This window comes from Physeter macrocephalus, chromosome 9 (assembly GCF_002837175.3).
Source record: "Physeter macrocephalus isolate SW-GA chromosome 9, ASM283717v5, whole genome shotgun sequence".
Classification (NCBI taxonomy): Eukaryota; Metazoa; Chordata; class Mammalia; order Artiodactyla; family Physeteridae; genus Physeter; species Physeter macrocephalus.
Window position 1 is genome coordinate 57,207,523 of NC_041222.1, and position 23,565 is coordinate 57,231,087.

The following is a 23,565-nucleotide window of genomic DNA, read 5'->3' on the forward strand; positions in this document are numbered from 1 at the left end:
ACAGCTTGCACTGAGATCTGCTTAGGTGTTTATTTTTAAACAACGAGCCCTAATTTCTCGGCTGGCTGCTGTCATTTTAATTGTGCACCTTTCCCTTTCATCCATTGAGGGAGTGGATGAAGAGCATACTTACACCAGAGCTGGAAAAGGACCCATTTTTTTCCCTCCTTTGTCTTTCTAAGCACTAATCCAAAGAAGGAGTTCTGAAAAGTTTCCTCGGGGCTCACCTGAACATGTCTCTGTGGGCAGCTGCCGTGCTCTTATGTACGTAGCAGACCGTCTGTCCTGCTATGTCCATTTGGCTGAAGCTTGTAATGGGGACCCCGGGATAGTGGACGTATTCGACCTGGCCGTATCGTGGTGGGGAGGTGATGACATAGAGAAGTTCCTCAGGCTTGTCTGTTCCGTCCACAGCAAGAAGGGTGGTGGTCATCAGGAAACCTCTGTCACCTTTAGACACCAAAAGTGGTTTTGCCCGGATGACAATATCACCTGCGTGGCAGAAGAGGTTGTGGTCAAGAACCAAATTTTTAAAAATAAAATGTGAAGGTAAAAAGCAAAGGCCAAACTGTGCAGAAATCAAAACTAATATGACATAGCAATGTTTCTATACCAAGGATTAATAAAAGAATTCAGCCAAAGACATAAGCAGATATCACAGAGAAGGCGTAACAATATGGCCAATAAAGGCACAAAAGATGCTCAATCTCATGAACAGTCACAGAAATATAAATCAAGATCACAATAAGTTGCCATCATGTAACCCTCTGATTGGCAAGGATGTAGGAGCCTGATGATACCAAGTGTTGAAGAGGATAGAGAATCTTGCATATGAGTCTGGTAGGAGTGTAAACTGGTACACAATCTGGAATTATTTTGTAAAGAGTTGGATACTCACCTGTGCCTTGACCTAGTGATTCCACTCCAGCTGCATGCTGGAGAGACACACATGCACTTGTACCCAGGAGATCTGTGCTAGAATGGTCATGGCAGCACTGTTTGTAACTGAGAACAATGGAGACAACCCAAATGCCTTCTCAAAAGGTGAATGTATAAACAAACTGTGGTCTATTCATACAACTGAATTTTGTAGAGTAGCAAAACAGATGCACTAGAGCTATATGTAACCACACAAGATGTAGCTTACTCAAATTTATTAGCTGAGTGAGCAAGTCCCAGAAAACTATAAACAAAAGTAAGAAAATTAACACAAAATTCAGGATGGTGGTTCTCACTGGAGGTTGGAAAGAGCACACAGGTAGATGTTTGATACTGTTAATATTCCAGTCCTTGTACGTGTGGTGGCTACGTAGGTGTTCTTATGTGTGTTTAAAAGACTGTATGAATGAGTGTCTGAATGTGCAAAGGAGAAGAGGATCACACATAGACAAAGGATGCAGTGTTTCACAAACTAAGGATTATAATCCAATTTTGCTCACCTGAGGTTCATTAAAAAAATGATCACAACTAAAATACTATAGAGTTTCTACTTTGTACAGTTACAGGGTTAAAGTATTGTCATATTTCTCAGGCTATAAATGAGGAAACTAAGGTGTAGAAATGTTAACCAACTTGCTAATGATTACACAATTATGAAAGGTGGAGCTTGAATATCTGACCCAAGAGCACAAACTCCAACATTTTATTATTTTGTTTCCTTTCTTTAATATATAAGGAATTCTTGAAAATTAACACTAAAATGGTGAATATCAAAAAGGACATGTATGTAAAATAAATGCCAAGTCATTTCTAAATTAAAAATACAGTCAAATAAAATCTTGAAAAGATATTTAGTCCTGTAAGGAAATAAAACATCAAGGAGGTATAATTTTACCCCAGTGTTTCTCAATGAGGGACAATTTTGCCTCCCAGGGGACATTTAGCAATGTCTGGAGACATTTTGGTCACCCTATCTGAGAGGTGCTACTGGCTTCCAGTGGGTAGAGACCAGAGATGCTGCTAAAAATCTGATAATGCACAACAAAGACCTGTGCTTTCCAAAATGTCAATATTGCCAAGACAGGAAAACCCTGTTTTAGATGATCAAATTGGTCTTTTTTGTATACTATGCTTTTAACTCAAAATGCTATGCAACTTACGTCCAACCTAAGAATCAATGACCAACCAAATTTTAAATCAAAACCTGAGCCTCAGATTCTTCAGAGGGAGTCAAGATGAATACATCAAGGAAGTAAGAAGAATGCACAAGGCTGGGGAAACAAAAATCACGCACAGGAGGTTTCACCAGGAGCAGAAGATACAGCTGAGTGGAGGAAGAGCATCTAGGTTTTGCCTGAACCCAACTTTTCAGCACTGTAATGACAGAGTATGGATCAGGGTCAACTATAGACAATGTCCTTCTCAACTTCTCTCAAAGATGTCCATGTCATTTTTGCCACTGCACATATCAAAAGACACAGCACAATGGGAAGGCATAATGTTATTTATAATAGCTCCCAAATGGAAATAACCCAAGTGTTCAATATGCTAATATTAGTGTTGATTTAGTCTAACAACTCAGTATAGTTTCATTTAGAGATGAACAATTATGGCTATAAAGTTACACTGCAAACTGAGAAAACTGATGCTAAGGAAGGGAGGGAGGGAGGAAGGAAAGAGAGAGAGAGAAAGAGAAGAAGGAAGGAAGGAAGGAAGGACAGCAACAGTGAAGGAGGAGGGGAAGGAGAGAACACTGTACAGAGATAAAACACCACTACGTTTAAAAAAAAAGAAATTATGAACTTCTGAAAATCTTAACAGGTTAATGTATCTACCTGATGTTAAGTTTTCACAAATACTTTCAGAAAATAATCACGTGTCAGTTGTAGCAGAGACTAGTGAGGCACTCACCAGCCTCAATGCCTTTTCTTCCTGGATGCACTGCTCCAGTTTCTACTACCCAGACTCCTTAATGTGGCCCGTGATTGCAGTTCAGCCACAGGTACCCTACCTCCAAGACTAGCCCATGAAATTCTCTCATTATCCTCCATATCTCACTCTCAAAGTGACTCCGAGGACTTCGAGACAAACAATCCCCTAGCTAGAAAGAATCCCCAGGTGGCTGCTTGGAACAGAACTCTCCTTCACCATGCTAGGGAATGCATCTCGGTAAGGCAATGACAGGATAACCTGCCCTAATACATTAGGTGCATTTTACTTGTAATACGTTTTGCCTGGACAAATACTTATGATGAATGCAGTCTTCCTTTTGCAGAGAGAAATAAATGTGTACAGTAACACGTAGCTTATCTGAGGGTCACTTATTAGACATCTTCAAGGAAACAAGCAAATAAAATATATTATTATACAGCCCCAAAATAAACATCTGAAAATCAATCAAGCTAGCTTAAAATTTGTCTTAAAAAATTCAGAACAACTGTAATTTTACCACACATGTGAAGTAAGACTTTTACTTGTACCTAAGCATCCAATTTAATTTAGCTCTGAGCTTCCTGGCAGCCAAGGCAAAAAAGAAAGCACTCTGTCAATCAAGCACATACTGAGGATCTAAGACTATAATTGGTCCTGGGAATATATAGATCCTGGGCTATACAGATGAATGAGATAGGATCTTTACCCTCCTCACATAAGCTCTAAGGAAAAGTATGGGGTAGTGAGTGACATGTTAGGAATCAAGGGCTTACACTCTCCCTTGCTGAGATTCCTTTCCAGTATTTTTTTTTTTCAATCTCTTCCTTCTGCCATTTATGTGCTGCTGAGTCCTAGCATGCAAATGGTCTTTAATTAATTCAAGAAGATAATTATCTTACAGCATTCTCCCTTGTCCCTAAAGAGTACTGTCAGCACTTCCAAAGTGAACAGAGAAACAACTTTCAACTTTTACAATAACAAAATTCCTTTCTATTATTTTTTATTTTAAGACACATTTATTTGTATTTCCTTTATTATTGTTGTATTGAAAATATTTTTCCTTTCAAACTCTGTTTTCAAGTAATAACTCAATACCTGAAGAAAAAACTAGAGTCATCACATTGATTTGGTAAAATTTTACTTAAAGCTTAAAACCCTGACAGTTAAAGTACCCTGTGCAGCCATATTGTGGGCAAGGCTGGATTTTTAATAGGCTTTTTGAAATATTGAAAATAACAAATGAATTGGCTACACTCATAAACCTCATAGATCCCAGGCAAAGCAAGTGAGGAGTCAAAGGATCAAATCGTAAATGATGGAATTTCAAGTATAGAGGATGGAAGGAAGAAAGGAAAGGAGGGAAAGAGAAAGGGTGGGAGAGAGGGAAGGAGGGAAGGAGGGAAAGAGGAAGAGAGGGAGGGGAAAACCTTTAAGGGCTTACACCAGCTCACTTCTGGTTGTAAAAGTTGTTTCCAATAAACCCTGATAGAAATGCTTTACCTTTTCCCATATCCTTGATGGTGATGTGACAGTCAAATTCAGGGGACCTATTGTCACCGTCCCAGAGGTAGAAGGTGAAGCTGTCTCGGTTCTGGGAATCCATTGTGCCGGTGTGTGTGTATTTCAGCAAGTTCAGATCCACTTCTTCCTGAGTGCATTTCATGCCAGGATGGAGAGGGACCCAGTCCCTCCCTATCTGAAAGGTGTCAGAATTAGTCAGCTGCCCAGGGGTTTTTCCCCCCACGTTGTGTCAGTGGACATCTTCCATATCCTCTGAAAACTTCCAATATAAATGATATTTCAGGAAAACTCTAGATTTAATTTTTTGCCATTCTGCATCATATTTTCCATTTAAAGAAACATATTAAAACAATTTCAGGCCTTGGAGAAAAAACAAGCTTTAACCAAAGGATTTTTGACAAAGTCATGTGGCAATTCAACTGCAGTGCTATTTCCAAGGTATTTAACACAAGCAATCATAGCTGATTAAATATTTCAATTATTGAGAGCAGGTGGGTAATCGAGCTGCTGGAATTGATTCTTTAAAAATTAAATGTGTCTCATTTGGGGTTTCCTTTTTTGTTTTTAGTTCTTATCATTGCACAACTAATAAAACCTATTATTTCAAACTGGTTTGTCACTGGGCTTATCTGAAGTAGATAAAACATAAATAGAATGGGTGTATTTACTGTCCACACATTTTTAGGCTTCCTAAAGACCAAAAATGATCAAAGTCCCTATCACTCCCTACATTTATACCCTGAGTCAGCACAAAAATAACTGGAAATATCATATATGTATTATGTATCATGCTCTTCTAATAATAAGTTGGCATTAGTTAAGCATATAGTCTGTACAGAACTCAGTGAAGAAATTGTGGTATTTTCAATTAAAAGAGGTCCTTATGCTGAGGGAGAGCTGACAACTGAGACTATTAGAAAATACAATAATAATAAATCTGTCTCTGATTAATAATTCTACTGTTTTCTCTTAAAAATGCACAGCTTTCCCTAAGAAGGGCTCGTAAAAGTCATTTGAAGTAATTCAAGCAAAATGTCATCTTAAAAATTTACTATATGATATTATCTTGTGCTTTTCCTGTCTGGTTTAAGAGACTATAACAGAAATTTAAAGGATTTTTAAAAAATTTCCTTTGTCACATTATTCCACATGCCTCTCTCACCTCACTGTGTTACCACTTCCCTTTGTCATTCTATTTGATAAAGTTCCCTCCTCTTTAATGTTTGTGCCCATCTGATGTTTGCACACAGGTATGCTCTGCCCCAGTGCTCACTGGGTGAAAGTTAATTATATTATAATAATTACGCACATTGTTTGCATCATAAGTTCTGTTTGTAAATTTAATTTTTAAAACAGATTCTCTTTCAGGTTTTAAACCAAACAGCCTGCAATTCTATTTAATGTTTTTCTTTATAATCTTTTCCCAGAAAGTAAATACAGAAGATGATATCTTTTGCTCTCTGTCATCTCCATCTAATTCCCCACTTGCATTCCCAAGTGTGAGCTCTGACTTGACAAAATCATTTGCAAGCCCCAAAAGAGGAAGAAACTAAGATTCAGTCTCAAGGTGGGGAAAACGCAGGAAAGTCAACCAGAAAAACCAGGATGTGTGAGAAAGTCCAGGAGGACTGGTCCCTGGTCTTGGAGAGACTTGGAAAACCCCTAGAGAGCTAGGAGAGAACTCTGTGGCGCCATATTGGGAACATGGACCCATCTGGATTTTCTCATAACCAAAACACTTCAGTTCCCATGTCACCCAAATGTGTGAGCTGTCACTGCATTTCTGCTTCATTACTCTTTGAAATGAAATAAGGACACAGCTGCACCTCAATTTAAATCAGTGATTGCTCTTCACTTTGATTCTCTATGGTGCCCACAATCTAAGACAATCAAGCTGTTCTACACAGAATGAATCCTTGCTGCTTTTCTCAGGCTATACCTACATTACATTAAAAGTTAAGCATTCAGTCAAATAATCACATTGGAGATGGCTGGTGGTTACTGTTGCTAGCCTTAATCCACCATTCAAATAGACATTTTGATGGATTACTCAAGTGACCTTCTCAAGTGACTGATCTATAATTTGTATTGGGTTGATTCTTGGACATCACACACACAAAGTCTGAATCAGACTGGTGAGCACCATTTGTGAAAAGACTATCTTTTCTCCATTGTATTACCTCTGCTGCTTTGTCAAAAATCAGTTGACTACACTTGTGTGGGTCTATTTCTGGGCTCTCTATTCTGTTCCATTGATCTGTTTGTTTATTCTTGTACCAAACCAACACTGTCTGGATTACTGTAGTTGTATATTAGTCTTGAAGTCAGGTAGTGTCAGTCCTTCAATTTCATTCTTCCATATTGTGTTAGATATTCTGGGTGTTTTGCCTCTCTAGATAAACTTTAGAATCAGTTTGTTGATACCCACAACAACTGCTCTAAAAAATAAAGTCTACTTTTTAAAAAATCAAAATCTAGTAGAAATAAAGATATCTCAAAGGATGCCTGATTCTCATCAGTAACTAGACAACTTGCTTTACCCCAGTAACTCCCTATGCTCCAATTTAGGTACAATCCCAATGGGGAAGGAGCAAAGATAAACCTTAATTTTGGTTGAATTTACCCTGAATTGAGGAAGTAAATTTAGAATAGTGTGAGTTCACCCCAAACTAGGAAAATTAAATTTTCTACTTCTGAGCAAAATATGGCTATTACAGAATAAATTCAGTTATAGAAATCTGTGCATTTAGAAAATTTATACCTGTTACATTCATTTTGAAAAATGAAAGTAAAAAGGCCACTAACCTTAAGCTGAAGTTGCCCATTTTGGGGAAGCCTTTCAAATAAGTAGTAAATCTTCTCCCTGGGTGAGTCTTCATCTATGGCTGACAGAACTGCACTAGAAATAATATGAGTTTCACCCATATTCACTGTAATTTCAGCTTTCCTGTAAAAAGGAAGATGTCTGGGTTGATATAAAAAATAGAAGACATCACCTTAGGAGGGGACACTCATAATGACTATTACAACGTTCAACCTTAAAAAATTAGGAAATGATATTCAATATCCAAAGTACTGAAAATGATGAGTCAGATTTGTAAAATAAGCTTTCATTTCACCTTACATGTGAAAGTCCTAAAGACAATTAGTCTGCAACAAACAGTATGGCATGAGATAATTACATACTTCTGTCTACTTGTATAGAACTTTATAATTTTCTGTTAAAATTTGATAAATTTTAAACTGATTTTGTTTCCAAAATTTTATCTGATACAACAACAGCTCCATGAAGTAAGTGAGCTAGGTATTATTGTTCTAATTTTACAGACAGGAACTTAAAGAAATGAAATGACTTATTCATGGGTGTTCTGGTACCCTTTATGATAGACCATTATGAATTTGGTGATATTTAGGTAATCTGTAGCCCTCTACATTACTCTCCTCCTTGGTAATGTTCTGGGTAACCAGTGTTCTCTTCACAGTAATTCATCTTTTCCAAATGCTACAGCTGCCCAGTCAGCTCCTGGCATCTTGAAGAGAAGGCTGGGACAGAGAGCAGGTGCTGCTTCTACCATAAATGCTGCTGCTGTGGGTTTTGTGTCTCCTATAAAGGGCTGCTGCTTTCACAGCCAATATGGCTGTTTTCCCCTGGTCCTACCAAAGAGAAGAAGAGATTTATTTTCACCTGTGTTTCTAGCTCTTGGTTTTGGTCATCACACATGGCCTGTGTCCAACTTGACACTTTGTTTCTGAGAAAAACTGGGAAGTTTCCTTGGGATTCAGATTAAGGACATTTGTGTAGCATCAACTGGTCATTCTCAACAGCCTTCCACTCCTCTGCTGACAAGCCACAGCCCAAGTACCTCAGTTCTAACCTCTTTTACTAGGTTTTTCTTGCCTACTCATAACTGACATCTTCCCTGGCCATAGGAGGTGACTTTTGCCCACCTCTTTACTAGAGAATATTAATCCTATCATTTTAGAAGGCTAGAATGATGGTTTAGGGCTTATGGAGATTAGTGGTGGGTCGTTTTTTTGGGGGGGGACGCGCCACGCGTCTTGTGGGATCTTAATTCCCTGAACAAGGATCGAACCCAGGCCCCTGGCAGTCAGAGCATGGAGTCCTCACCACTGGACCGCCAGGGAATTCCCAGTGGTGCTTTTTTAAACACATGACTGTGCGGAAAGGTCTCCCTTTTTTTTTTTTTTAAATATTTATTTATTTGGCTGCGCCGGGTCTTAGTGGTGGCACATGGGATCTTTGCTGCCGCAGGCAGGATCTTTAGTTGCGGCATGCAGGATCTAGTTCCCTGACCAGGGATTGAACCCGGGCCCCTTGTTTTGGGAGCACAGAGCCTTAACCGCTGGACCATAAGGGAAGTCCCCCCAGTGGTGCTTTTAATATAGAAACAGATGAATCAAAACAGGAAGCCAATACAATGAAGATAATAAGGAGACTGGTAGAAAGAAAGGGTCAGAATTAAATTTCAGAGGGTCCAAGAGAGAAAAAAGTATGTCATAGTCTGAGTTACCCTGAAAGGCACAAAGACCTTGGTGCAGGTAATTTATTTGGGAAGTGATCTCAGGAACAAGCAAGAGGGAGGGAGGAGTGAGGAAGGGAAGGAGGAAAAGGCAACAAAGGGTGTATTTACTGCTATGGGGCTCAATCCTGCTGGGGATCCTTTGAAGAGCCATGTAGAATATGCCTCAAATTATGCTTCAGAAGGATAGGAGGCTGGGATACTTATCTTATCCACTACCTTTCATAGGTGGAGGGTTGCCCTCAAAGTATTCTCCCCTGTGCCTGGACATGGGCTGAATGAGCCACTGCTGCTTCAGAGAAAGCCCAGAGGCAAAAAAGCAGAGCACTATGGGCACTTAGATGGGGTACAGACAGCGTGCAGGGTACGTTCCATCATAGCTGCAACCAGAATCAGAGGTGGGCTAAGGGGGTGTAACCCCAGGAGCCAAAAGCATAGCATCTAAAAGGAATATCAAAGGAATGGTGTCAAATGACCTAACAAGGTCCAGCAAGATGAGACGAGCCATTAGATTTGGTGGGAAATCCAAGGGTAACTTTTAAGGGAGGTTGGAGAGTGGGCAGGAATAGAGGAAGCAAACACAAGCTATTCCTCCAAATAGTTTGGCACTGAAATAAATGAGGGACTGGGTCATCGTTGTAGTTTTAGAATGAGAATACTGCTTGGAATAACGCTAATAACTGACACTTATAAGAACTTAATATGTACTAGTCTCTGAAGTACCTTTACATATTTTAACTCCTTTAACCCTTTCAACAACCACATGAAGAGGATACTGCTATTATCCCCATTTACAAAGAAGTTGACAAAGAGGTAGTGAGAGGTTAAGTAACACGTTCAAGGTCACACCACCGATAAGTGGCTGAACCAAGGCAGTCTGGCTCCAGAATCTGCTCCCTTCACCACTAACTATATCCCTGTGTCTTATTAGCAGAAGGAATGAAAAGAGATGGAAGATGCAGTAGGGAAAAAATAATGGAGCAAGTTCTCGGAGAAGGCAAGAGGTGATATGCCCAAGGACACATATGGAAGGGAAAGAAGAAAAGGAAAAAAGAAAAGAAAGAAGAAGGAGGAATTTCGAGGCAAAGTTAGAAGAGCTTTGGTGATTCTGTAGATGAAGCTATGCCAGGAAGTTTAATAGCAAGAACATAGCAAGAAATAGTAAATCAGATAGGACTGAATGAGTGACTTGTTAAGTTATTTTAACTTTCTGGTCTCAGTTGTCTCAGTGAGGATAACAATACCTACTTCACACAGTTTTGGTGAGGACTTAAGGAACAAATATATGTGAAAGGAGCCAATGTACTGCCACATAGTAAGCACTTAATAAACACCAGTTTTCACCTCTCTCCCTCCTTTTTAGGTAAAATGAGGTCATCAGAAAGGTTTCATAATACCACAATATCCTTCATATTTTCATTTTTATAAATCAAGATTTACCAATCCAACATTCTAGCTAGAGAATAAGGAAATAGAAATTTCTATTGAATACTCCTTGTCATACTGATATGTGAGATGCAATCCTCCAAAAAACTATCTCCAGTATTTCCCATAATGCTTTCCAAGGGCCTTGGTGGCCCACAGGGAACAGCAGGAGAATTGGCAGAATAAGGAAGGGATTTATTTAAGGTCCTGTTTTCTGCAAAGTGGACGAGACTTTGGGAGTTTACACACTTCAGGAAATTGTTCACTTCCTGATAAAAACTTGGGACTGTCTACTCAATGCCCCTCACTGCTACACCATTAAAATGGTCAAGGAGGTACCAAGAAGCAGACACTTCTCTCCATCCAGCACCTGAGAAGAGTCGGACTTCCTAAAGTTCTAACCTTGGACGGTTCTGTACAGTTTCCAATAATAAGAGAAATGCCTAGAGCTATAGAAATATAATTGATGAAGACTCTGTACCCTAAGACCAAACTCTGATCAGCTACAGAGGGAGACACTGAGAAAGTCTGCAATTAATAGTATCACTACAGAATTTTTAAAAAGTGATCATTTTGACAACAGGTGGCAAGGGGGCATTGATCCCTATGGAACACAGTAGAGGACTGGAGGACAATGAAATACCAAGATGATGAAAGAAGTGTCAGTGATATATTTCCCTCAGTCACTCTTAGTTCAAAGTTTGACCAAATCCACAGTGAGGACTGTCTGCAGTTACTATTACCACACTTTAATTGAATCTATATATTAATTACACTCTGATGTGTGTGCATGCATGTGTTTAAATATTTAGTACACTGTTCATTCCATATTGTATGTCTGGTTATTTTGAATTATTGACAACTAAATAAAACTTTTAGAGGAAAATCAAATAACTGAAAGGTAGAGAAACCATAATTCAAAAAGATACATGCATTCCAGTGTTCACTGCAGCACTATTTACAATAGCCAGGACATGGAAGCAACCTAAAAGTCCATTAACAGAGGAATGGATAAAGAAGATGTGGTACATATATACAATGGAATATTACTCAGCCATAAAAAGAAACAAAATAGTGCAATTTGCAGAGATGTGGACACACCTAGAAACTGTCATACAGAGTGAAGTAAGCCAGAAAGAGAAAAACAAATAATGTATAATGTCACTTATATGTGGAATCTAGAAAAATGGTACAGATGAACTTATTTGCAAAGCAGAAATAGAGACACAGATGTAGAGAACAAACTTATGGATATCAAGGGGAAAAGGGGGAGTGGGATGAATTGAGGGATTGGGATTAACATATATACACTACTATATATAAAACAGATAACGAATGAGAACCTACTGTACAGCACAGGGAACTCTACTCAGTTCTCTGTGGTGACCTAAATGGGAAGGAAATCTAAAAAAGGGGGGATATATGTATACATATAACTGATTCACCTTGCTGTATAGCAGAAACTAACACAACATTGTAGAGCAACTATGCTCCAATAAAAATTAATTTTAAAAAGGCTAATTTGAGAATTGTTAAGGAGAAGTTATATTAACTAATATTTGCACCAAAGGTTCTAGGTGCCTGACTAGGTAGGACAAGTTGTAACAGGCAGGAGCTGTCAAAGACTTGTTTCTCTCTTGAGGACACACATTCCATTTGCACCTAGTCTGCCAGACCTCAGAATTTTATACAGAATTTGAAAGGGACTCTTTTCGGGTAGCTTACTTGCTCAGCACTGGTTTCTCATCATTAACTGGGGTGACCTCTACAGAAATGGTTTTAAGTATCTTGTGTTTCCCATCCGACAACTGGATTGTAAAGTCATCAGCAAGGCTCTCTGAGTCATCATGCAAATACATCAACCTCATTCCTGGAAAAAGGGAAAAAAGAGAGACAGTAAATCTTTCTTATGATTGAACCACTTCAAAGCACATCACAGATCATTTGTTTTAACCTCCAAGGCATTGGTATTAGCATTAGCTCATTAATCAATACAATAAGGTTGCATTGATAAATGCATAAATCAAACTGTTTTATGAAGTAAGAGCACCCCTCCTAGTTCAATAAAAGTTCCTATTTAAATAAGTTAGTATTTGATAATGGTCTTATTTACAATCAGTGAGAAAGTATATATTATTTAATAAACTGCAGGAGAACAATGGTGACAGAGTGTTTAAATGAAATAGAAAATTAGTTCATTACATAGAGAAATTTATAGTTAGACCCCTACCTCAAGCCAATAACCAAAATAAACTCTAGATGAATCAAAACTTAATTATAAAACTATTTTTTAAAACCTATATAACATTTATATGGAAATGCAAGAGACCCAGAATAGCTAAAACAGTCTTGGGAAAAAAAGAACAAAGTTGGAGGACTCACATTTTCCATTCTCAAAACTTACTGCAAAGCTACAGTAATCAAGATAGGGTAGTACTGGCATAGAATAGATACAGATGAATCTAATAGAAGAGAGCCCAGAAATGAGCTCATACATATTTGATCAACTGATTTTCATCAAGGGCACCAAGACCATTCAATGGGGAAAGAGTAGTCTTTCAATAAATAGTGCTGGGACAACTGGATATCCATAGGCCAAAAAAATGAAATTGGATCCCTACTTCACACTATATACAAAAATTAACTCAAAATGGGTCATAGACCTAAACACCAAGAGCTAAGCTAGAAAAACTGTTCGAAGAAAACATTTGTGACTTTGGGTTAGGCAATGGTTTTGTAGATAAGACACCAAAAGCACAAGTGACGAAACAAAACAACAACAAAAACATAGATAATTTGAACTCCAAAGGAAACCATCAAGGGAGCAAAATGACAACCCACAGAACTGGAGAAAATATTTACAAATCATATACCTGATAAGGGAGGATCTAGTATCCAGAATGTATAAAGAACTCTAACAACTCAATAGTAAAAGACAACCCAGTTACAAAATGGGCAAAGGATCTGTGTAGACATTTTTCCAAAGCAGATATAAGAAGATATATAAATAGCCAAAAACCTATGAAAAGATGCTCAACACCACTAGCTATTAGGGAAATGGAAATCAAAACCACAATGAGATAGTACTTCACACACACACACTAGGATGGCTATAATTTAAAAGATAAACAATAACAAATGTTGGTGAGGATGTGGGGAAAATGGAATTCTCATATGTTGCTGGTAGAAATGTAAAATGATACAGCTACTTTGGAAAACAGTTTGGCAGTTCCTCAAAATGTTAAACATAGAGTTACATATGAACCAGCAATTCCACTCCTAGATATATAGCCAAGAGAAATGAAAATATAGGATAAACCCATACAAAAAACTTGTACATGAATGTTTATAACAGCATCATTTATAATAGACAGAAAAGTGGAAGTGACCCTAATGTCCATCAACTGATGAATGGATAAATAAATTGTGGTATGACCATACAATGGAATATTACTTGGCAATAAAAAGGAATGGAGTACTGACTCATGCTACAATATGGGTGAATCTTGAAAACATTATGCTAAATAAAAAAAACCAGTTACAAAAGATCACATATTCCATTTATATGGTTTCACTTATGTAAAATGTTCAGAACAGACAAATCTATAGAGGCAAAAATAGGTTAGTGGTTGCCCAGGGTTTTGGGGAGGGAGGGATGAGAGTGACTGCTAATGTATATGGTATTACTTTTTTGGGGTAACAAAAATGTTCTAAAATCGACTGTGATGATGAATACACTAAAACCCACTGAATTACACACTTTAAATTGGTGAATATTATGGCCCATGAGTTATAGTTCAATAAAGGCTGTTTTAAAAGATTTGGAAGAAAATACAAATAAATATCTTATTCCTGGATGTAGAAGATCTTCCTAATATAAAAACAAAAGAAAAATGCATAAAGAAAAATAACAATAAATTTTACTACCTACAATTTTGACTTCTGTATTTTAAAACATGAATTAAAGGCAAATAAAACATGGAAAAACTTATTGTAATGTGACAAAAATAAAAAGCATCAGTATTTACCAATCCCTTAATAATCAATACAAATTGATGGAAAAATGGGCAATGGACATTATCAGGCAATTTACAAAAGATGAAACATACATATCTGGTCAATAAACATGAAAATATGTTCAATCTCACTCATAATCTAAGAACTTCAAATCAATATAACAATGAGAGACTATTAATTGACCGCCAAATTTGCAAAGGTTTTTAAAAATAATATCCATTATTGATTAGGACAAAAGGCATACCCAAGGCACATGGTAGCAATGGCGTTCTTTTTCCCTTAAAGTATTATAAATGCTGACCTTTCTGTACTGAGCGATCTCATTATAAAAACTTATTCAAAAGAAATATTAAGAGATGGGCACCAAGATTTATGTTACATAAATATATGTAAAATATGTTTATTGATATGTAACTTATAATATCAAAATATGAAGTTATCTGCATATTTAAAAATAGGAGATAATTGTACAAAATTACAGTGCAGTATGTCCATATAATGAAACACTAATTATCACAGATCATGTTCTCAATATTTAAAAGGTAGAAAGATGCTTATAGGGGCTTCCCTGGTGGTGCAGTGGTTGAGAGTCCACCTGCTGATGCAGGGGACACGGGTTCGTGCCCTGGTCCGGGAAGATCCCACATGCCGCTGCAGTATGTCCATATAATGAAACACTGTAATTATCACAGATCATGGTCTCAATATTTAAAAGGTAGAAAGATGCTTATAGGGGCTTCCCTGGTGGTGCAGTGGTTGAGAGTCCACCTGCTGATGCAGGGGACACGGGTTCGTGCCCTGGTCCGGGAAGATCCCACATGCCGCGGAGCGGCTAGGCCCGTGAGCCATGGTCGGTGAGCCTGCGCGTCCGGAGCCTGTGCTCCACAACGGGAGAGGCCACAACAGTGAGAGGCCCACGTACCGCAAAAAAAAAAAAAAAGATGCTTATAATAATTGATAAGAAAAAAACAGATTACATAATATGGTAGTTTTTAAGTTCTGTATGTTTGGTTGGGGCAGAGGTTAGAATATACTAAAGTTTTTTTTTTAATGTAGCCATAAATGAACCAAAAATAAAATACAGGTGAAAATCTAATCTCTGAGAATGTCACCAAAATATTAATTTAGATGAAAATTAAAAATTTTTTCTTCAAAATGATCATGTAGGGAGAGGCCACAACAGTGAGAGGCCCACGTACCGCAAAAAAAAAAAAAAAGATGCTTATAATAATTGATAAGAAAAAAACAGATTACATAATATGGTAGTTTTTAAGTTCTGTATGTTTGGTTGGGGCAGAGGTTAGAATATACTAAAGTTTTTTTTTTAATGTAGCCATAAATGAACCAAAAATAAAATACAGGTGAAAATCTAATCTCTGAGAATGTCACCAAAATATTAATTTAGATGAAAATTAAAAATTTTTTCTTCAAAATGATCATGTAGTGCAAACTTCACACAATATGCATACAATACTTATTTAACCTAATAATAAACAATGAATGTTATTTTTTTAACTGACTTTTTAAAAATTTATATATTTTATTTTATTTATTTTTGGCTGCATTGGGTCTTCATTGCTGCATGCGGGCTTTCTCTAGTTGTGGCAAGCAGGGGCTACTCTTCGTTGCAGTGCACGGGTTTCTCATTGCAGTGTCTTATCTTGTTGCGGAGCACAGGCTCTAGGCACGCAGGCTTCAGTAGTTGTGGCACGCAGGCTCAGTAGTTGTGGCTCGCGGGCTCTAGAGAGCAGGCTCAGTAGCTGTGGCACATGGACTTAGTTGCTCCGTGGCATGTGGGATCTTCCCAGACCAGGGATCGAACCCATGTCCCCTGCATTGGCAGGCAGATTCTTAACTAGTGCGCCACCAGGGAAGTCCCAAAAAACTGACTTTCCTGAGAGTAAAACTTGATTTATTATTTCTTTTTCCTTGGCCTTAAATTTGAAAAATATATTGTAACAATATATTGTATTATTTGCTACATAGGGTTATTCATTTGGTAATACCATTATTTAAGCTCTGGAATTTATTTCTTTGCAATTGATAAAACTGAGAAGTATGTTAATTAGCTTTCAATTCAAACATGATATGATATTGTGCAACTATTGCAAAATAAACTTGGGGGCAGAGAGCTCTAGTTGGGGAAAGGAAAAATTAAAAGACAGTAGAAAAAAATGTGGAACAAGTGCTAGATAAATCAAACACAGAGAAGGAAGAGTTTGGCGTGTGCAGGTGGGCTCCACAGGGAGGTCGATAGTGAACTGGTTCTGAAGGCTGGTACTGGGTGGCCAGGGGAAGGAGAGGGAAGGACCCCTCAGACAGGGTAAACAGAATACATGAAGGCAGAGCAGGAAGGAGAATGCAAGTAGGCAGTGATTCTAGAGCCAACACACTTTTCTCAAATATTTAAAAGCATATATATATATATATATATATATATATATATATATGTTAAATGGGATAAGATCAATTTTTCAGAAAGAGTAATGAAAAAATAATTCAGCCTGCTATTCCAATGTGTCATTTCCTTAAAGGGCAAATTATCTCCTCAGCGAATAATGAGTTATTATATTTGTTCTGTATTTGTTTCAAATGTGGATGTTTTGGCAGACAAATCTCTTCAATTTAGTTCCACGATCTCAATAGTTTTAAAAAGAAATTTTTTTTATTATGACATTAAAAGCTTGGGGTAAACTACCAAAAATCACAAATACCATTTTTATTGATGCTCTAAAAGTGAAGGAAAACATATTATTTCCTTTTCCATTACCCACTATCTCTAGCTGGGGCTTCATGCCCTGCATTAATCCAGAGCCCAGAGAAAACCCTTGAGGGATAATGAATGTAGGTGAATGCCATTTCTTCACTTCCTCTTTCTGTGATTTATTATTATCTTTTCTGGGTTAAATTATTAAATCAACAACAACAAACAAATTGAAATGAAGTGTGATATACCATTCTTGAGAAGTTCCATGGAAAAGTTGTAAACAAGTTCATGCTTCTGGCCAGGGTTGGGTGATTGCTTATACTGAGGAAAGTCTTTGCTAAACACCCCGTTGATGAGGAGGCCATGACGTGGCTTGTGAGTGACGCTGAACAGCAAAGGGTCCTTGGGAATGTCCCGGTCAACAGCATTAATGATGGAAGAATCCAGCTCTCTCATCTGACCCTCACACACCTAAACAAAAACAGGAAAGTCAGCTGCATGCTAAATAAAACCTGTCTTTCTTTTGGCAAACTGCTCAAAAAGTAATTTTAACATATCCTATATAATTTTAAGATACCCATGCAAATTTTCCATGAAATGTGTGTGTAATGAGTCCTGAAAAGAAATTGCTGGTTCAACATGACCTTCGAAGACAAGAACAAATCTATTAATCTTTCTCACATTTTTCTTTTGAAGATTTCAAAGCACTTTATTTACATGAAGGACTAAAGGAGAGATACATATAATCTCATATATATATTTCATAATTCAAAGGTTGGGGGAAAAAGCAACCACAAGGATGCTTGCTTTCTGGAAGTCACAGAGTTCAGTTGTAAAACCAGGTATAGACTCTGCCTTCAGATCCTACCCTGTTATTTTAATCTCCTGGACCTTGTTGCTTTCATAATTCTTACATTTCTGTTTTAGAAATGGCACAAATATCTATGCACATTGGGGGTATTAGGTGTTTTTAACTTTTGTCATTGTAGTAAAATCTTCTATATTTCAATTACAGTCAACAACAGTTGAAAGGATGCTTCTTGATGCACGATAGAATATATTTTAATTCTGGGTCCCTCATCTCTTCCCAGTCTTCACACCTCTAATTTTCCTGAACGACCCTGCACCCCACTTCAGGTTTCATAATCCTTTAAGCATAAAGAGAACTGAATGTTTTTCATTTCATGTGGGATCTAGTTATTTAAAACCATCAGTACCATTAGTACCATTGACATGGTGCTTAGTCATCTTTATCTTCTTTTTCTCATAGCAAGGGAACAAAGAAGTATTTGTTTCCTATTGTGAAATATAGCAAGATCTAAATAATATGAGTGTATAAGTTTAACATGTGCTTATTGGGCTTTTGCAGCTCACTGGATGCTGTGGGAATACGAATACTCTAAAGAATCGAAGTCAGATGAGAATGAGATGGCCTGTCCATCAATAACTATAACACAAGGAAGAAAATATCTAGTGCTACTAAATATGGATAAACAAGAAGTGCAAAAGAGTGGAGGAGCCCAGGAATGTCTTCGTGGCTGAGTGGCCATTTTAGCTTTGAAGAAGACATATGGTTTAGATTTGTGAAAATGGCGTTTCCCTTCAGCCTCTCTTAAGGACTTTGAAGACAGCCTTTCTGCAACCACTCTTCCTTGAACATGCATAAAAAAGAATCATAATACCTGATATTTGGGCTAAAATTATGCTGGTTTTCTTATTAAAAACTGAGATGGCATCATAATTTAATACACAATGATAGAATTAGGGAATCATCTTTGATGATAACTTGACCTTTTTCTCCAAAAACTTTCATAAAGCAACCTAAAAAGATGTTCTAATTATCTGTCTTTATAAAGCTTGGGGCTCCTCGACTCACTGTATGGCAACCTTTCTCATTTACAAAATGGTAAATTCGTTCACAAGATGACTGGGAAATTTTATTGAAAAAATGTGGGATTCTTTTTTGCACATTCAATTGCTTATTGAGATTATAAATCATAGGTTTAGATCAAGAGACATAAAATGCAGAAACTCACTAGTAGACAGATTTGAAATGGATTATAATAACTTAAACTAAAACCACAATTTTTTCTTTGCAAGTTGCAGCACAACTTGATGGAAGCCCAGCTAGCTACAAAATAAATACACTTTTTCACAAGAAGGCAAAATAAATATGACTATTTTAAAAAATCACTTGAAGCTTAAAGCCAGCTCTGCCAATAACACATGGGGCTCCATATTTGTTACTCTTCAACAGCTTCTCTAAGGAATGCACAGGGGAAAAAAAAGCATGACTGCTTTCAGAGAAGAGCAAGAGACAAATTCCCAGTGGCCTAATTATTTCAGAAACCCCAATCCTAGATAGATACAAGACAATGGAGGTAGGTATAGAAGGAATCATCTGTAATTCTTTTCTCTCTCTCATAATTACTGAAGTGCTCTCTGGAGAAATCCATGTGCCAACAGAAGAGGAAAAGCAGGAGCTGGCTCTTAAGTCTCATCCTGAGGTGGCTTTCATATACCTTTAAGATTCAGTAGAAAATTAAAATCAAATAAAGACTTTTGCATTTAGAGTTTGATGATTTTTAGTGCAAAATAAGGCAAGATAATGGTTTCAAAATAGATAATATGTGCTTTGGTCAATGTCTGAAAAAAGATGACAAACATAACAAGACTAATATGAATGACACCTATTTATTAAGGGTTTTCTATGTGCCTAACCATCATGATTGTCATGGCTACCCTAGACGAAGATTTGATACACGTTTTGCAGATGAGCAAACAGAAACACAGAAATAACTTACCCAGGACCTTACAACTAGTAAACAGCTACACCAAGTCCCTCTTACTCCAAAGCCTGTGCTCATTCATTTAATCAGGATATGCTATGTGTATGTCTCTTTTAAATAACTGTATAAACATTAGAATTGTTTAAAAAGGATTATATGCTGATATGAAAATATTTACAATATACATAATTAACATTTTTTTAAAGTAGAGAGTAGGGTACAGTATGATCCCTGATTTGTAGGTAAAAACATACAGAAAAATCATATACACACACATATCACTGGCATGTGTACAAATTATTTCTGTGGAAATTAATTACTAAAACCTCAACTGATGGGGAATGACTATGGGTAGGGGCTGTTGAAGAGGGAGAATTTCACATTTCACTGTGTATGTTTCTCAACATTCTAACTTATTTAACCATAGATATTTGTTATTATTTTTTAAGACAACAGTTGTTGTCTCAGCAGTGATATGCTGGGCCATTTTAAGTATATGTCTGAATTTTTCAATAAAACTAACAAATATTATTATATAATATAAAGACATTTTTAAACTGCATAAAAATAATGGCCCAAATTGTATTTTTTCATTTAATATATCTTTATAAATAGCTGTATAAAAAAAGATGCCTGTGATTCATGAATTAAGAGTCCTTGCTATTACAGCACTGGTTAAGAGTGCACTCTGTGGAATCAGAGCACCTGGGTGCAAATCCCCTACTTGCTACTTACTTCCAAGCTCTGTGATCTTCAGCCACTAACTTAACCTCTTAAGCCTCATTTTTTGCAGTTATTAAATGGCAATAATAATGCCATCACTCTAAAAGCCTATTGCGAGGATTCAATATGAATACATGTAAAGGGTTTGGAATAGTACCTACAACCTAGTAAGTACCACATTCTATATATATGCAACTATAATTGTAACCATGCAATTGTTATATGTTAGCAATTATTATTATCATTACCAACATCACTATTATTAGAAAAATACCCTTCAAGTGATTGCATTACATAACAGGTTACTGCCTTCTCTACTTCTCATTAACTTAAAGTGTTAAGTGCACATAGACTAATGTAAATGGGCTAGGTGAAAATAAAAATTAGAAAATGATAAAAGAGAAATTGAAAATTCTGATATCTTTCTTACAGTAATATTTTGCACTATAAAATCAGGAGCTTCATCATTTATGGGGTTGATTATAATGTAAAATGGTATCTCCAAGGAGCGTCGTTTCCCATCAGTGACATACACCATGAACCGGTCGGCTGTTGGTTCCATCCTCAGATGCCTGGACTGCACATAGTTAATGTGTAAAGCCTTCATGTCTTTCCACTGAAACGAAGCTAGAGCACACCAAGATAGAGCACATAAATAAGAAAAACGTTTTTTTCCAAGTTACTGGTCCTTAATCCTTAATCCGATAGCCTATTTCTCAGCAGAGGAAATAAGAGGTCATAGCAGTTGACCTAACAATCAGCTTCAGGAGCTGCTATAATCACTATAACCACCAACATAAAACCAGATATCCATAAATTATAAGTAACAATTAAAATTATCATGGAGAACAGAAGGGCAATAACTGCTAACTAGAATTATAGGGACTTCATGACCATTCTTTATACACTTGGAATGAATGTCAGAGAGACTTTCCTTCCCTTGATTAAAACCAGTGTTCCCGTGTGAGCAGTTCTTGTCATGCTTGAACAAGAAAGGAACCATCTCTTTCATATAAAGGCAAAACAAGAGTCCATCAATCATCTGCCTACTTGACTACATATCAACTGGTAGGAATGAGTGGAATTAACTGACCTGTTATTTTGGTATTCTGACACTGCCTTAAATCAAAAGATAAAAATGCTCTGTGTTGTGTATGAGTCACAGGAGAAACTGCATAAACTTTAATGCAATTAATCTTTCTTTCTTCCGACTTTGAGATATAATGCACAAATCATTGTGTGAGTTTAAGGTGTATGACTTGTTGATTTGAAACATTCTATACCACAAAGTGTTTATCACAATAAGGTTAATTAACATATCATTCACCTCATATAATTACTATTTTGCTGTTGTTGATATGATGAGAATATCAAAGATCTACTCTCAAAGCAACTTTCAAGTGTATAATAAGTATTGTTAATTATAGTCATCATGCTATACCTTAGATACCCAGAATTTATTCATTCTATAACTGAAAGTTTGTAGCCTTCAACCAGCATCTCCTGCATCTCCTCACCCTTACCCTCAGCACCTGGCAACCACTATTCTACTCTCTGTTTCCATGAGTACAATATTTTTAGATTCCACATATGAGATCGTACAGTATTGGTCTTTATCTGTCTGATGAATTTCACTTACAATAATGCTCTCAGAGGTCCATCCATATTGTTGCAAATGGCAGCATTTCTTTCTTTTTCATGGCTGAATAATATCCTAATGTATGTATGTGTGTGTATACATATATATATATATATATATATATACACACCACATTTTCTTTGTCCATTCATCCATCAATGGACACTTAGGTTGTTTCCATATGTTAGCTATTATGAATAATGCTGTAATGAACATGGGAGTGCAGACATGTCTTTGACATCCTGTTTTCATTTTCTTTGGATATATACCCAGAAGTGGAATTGCTGAATCATATGGAAGTTCTATTTTTAATTTTTTGAGGAACTTCCATAGTGATTGTACCAATTTACATTCCCAACTAACAGTGCACCAGGGTTCCCTTTTCTCCATCCTCGCCAGCATTTGTTATCTCTTACCATTTTGATAATAGCCATTCTAACAGGTGGGAGATGATATATCATTATGGTTTTAACTGGCATTTCCCTGATGATTAGTGATGATGAACACCTTTTCATGTACCTGTTCCACCATTTGTACATCTTCTCCAGAAATATGTTTACTCAAGCCTTCTGCCCATTTTTCAATCAGATTGTTTGGGCTTTTTGTATTGAGTTGTATGAGTAATTTATACATATTAGATATTAATCTCCTACCAGATATATGGTTTGCAAATATTTTTCTCCCTTTCTATAGGTAACTTTTTCATTTTGTTGATTGTTTCTCTTCCTGTGCAGAAGCATTTTAGTTTAATGTAGTCCCACTTGTTGATTTTTGCTTTTCTGCCATTGCTTTTGGTGTCAAATTCAAAAAATCATCATCAAGACCCATGTCAAGGAGCTTACTGCCTATGTTGTCTTCTAGGAGTTTTATGGTTTCATGTCTTATGTTCAAGTCTTTAATCCATTTTGAGCTAATTTTTGTTGTGTTTTAAGATAGTAGTCCAGTTTTATTCTTTTGCATGTGGCTGTCCATTTTTCCTGACACCACTTCTCAAAGAGACTGTGCTTTGCCCATTGTATATTCTTGGCTCCTTCATTAAAAATTAATTGACCATATATGCATTGGTTTATTTCCGGGCTCTCTATTCTGTTCTACTGATCCAGGTGTTTGTTTTTATGCTAATACCATACTGCTTTGATTACGATAGCTTTGTAATAATAGCTTGAAATCAGGAGGTGTGATGCCTCCAGCTTTGTTCTTCTTTCTCAAGATGGCTTTGGCTATCTGAGGTCTTTTGTGGTTCCATACAAATTTTAGGATTGTTTGTTCTATTTCTGTAAAAAATGCCATTGGGATTTTGATAGGGATTGCGCTGAATCTATAGATAGCTTT

The 23,565-nt window shown here is 36.8% G+C and overlaps 1 protein-coding gene across 1 annotated transcript in view; it reads right to left on the bottom strand.

Annotated features, from left to right (window-relative positions):
* Positions 1-23,565, bottom strand: part of FREM1 (FRAS1 related extracellular matrix 1) — a 236,311-nt gene that overhangs the window by 51,238 nt on the left and 161,508 nt on the right. Inside the window, exons 20-25 of the mRNA XM_055087212.1 lie at positions 21,025-21,221; positions 17,331-17,553; positions 12,084-12,228; positions 7,198-7,339; positions 4,372-4,567; positions 228-492 (exon numbers count right to left, since the gene is read on the bottom strand). Of these exons, the coding sequence (XP_054943187.1) occupies positions 228-492; positions 4,372-4,567; positions 7,198-7,339; positions 12,084-12,228; positions 17,331-17,553; positions 21,025-21,221 (1,168 nt within the window). The remainder of the gene's footprint in view (positions 1-227; positions 493-4,371; positions 4,568-7,197; positions 7,340-12,083; positions 12,229-17,330; positions 17,554-21,024; positions 21,222-23,565) is intronic.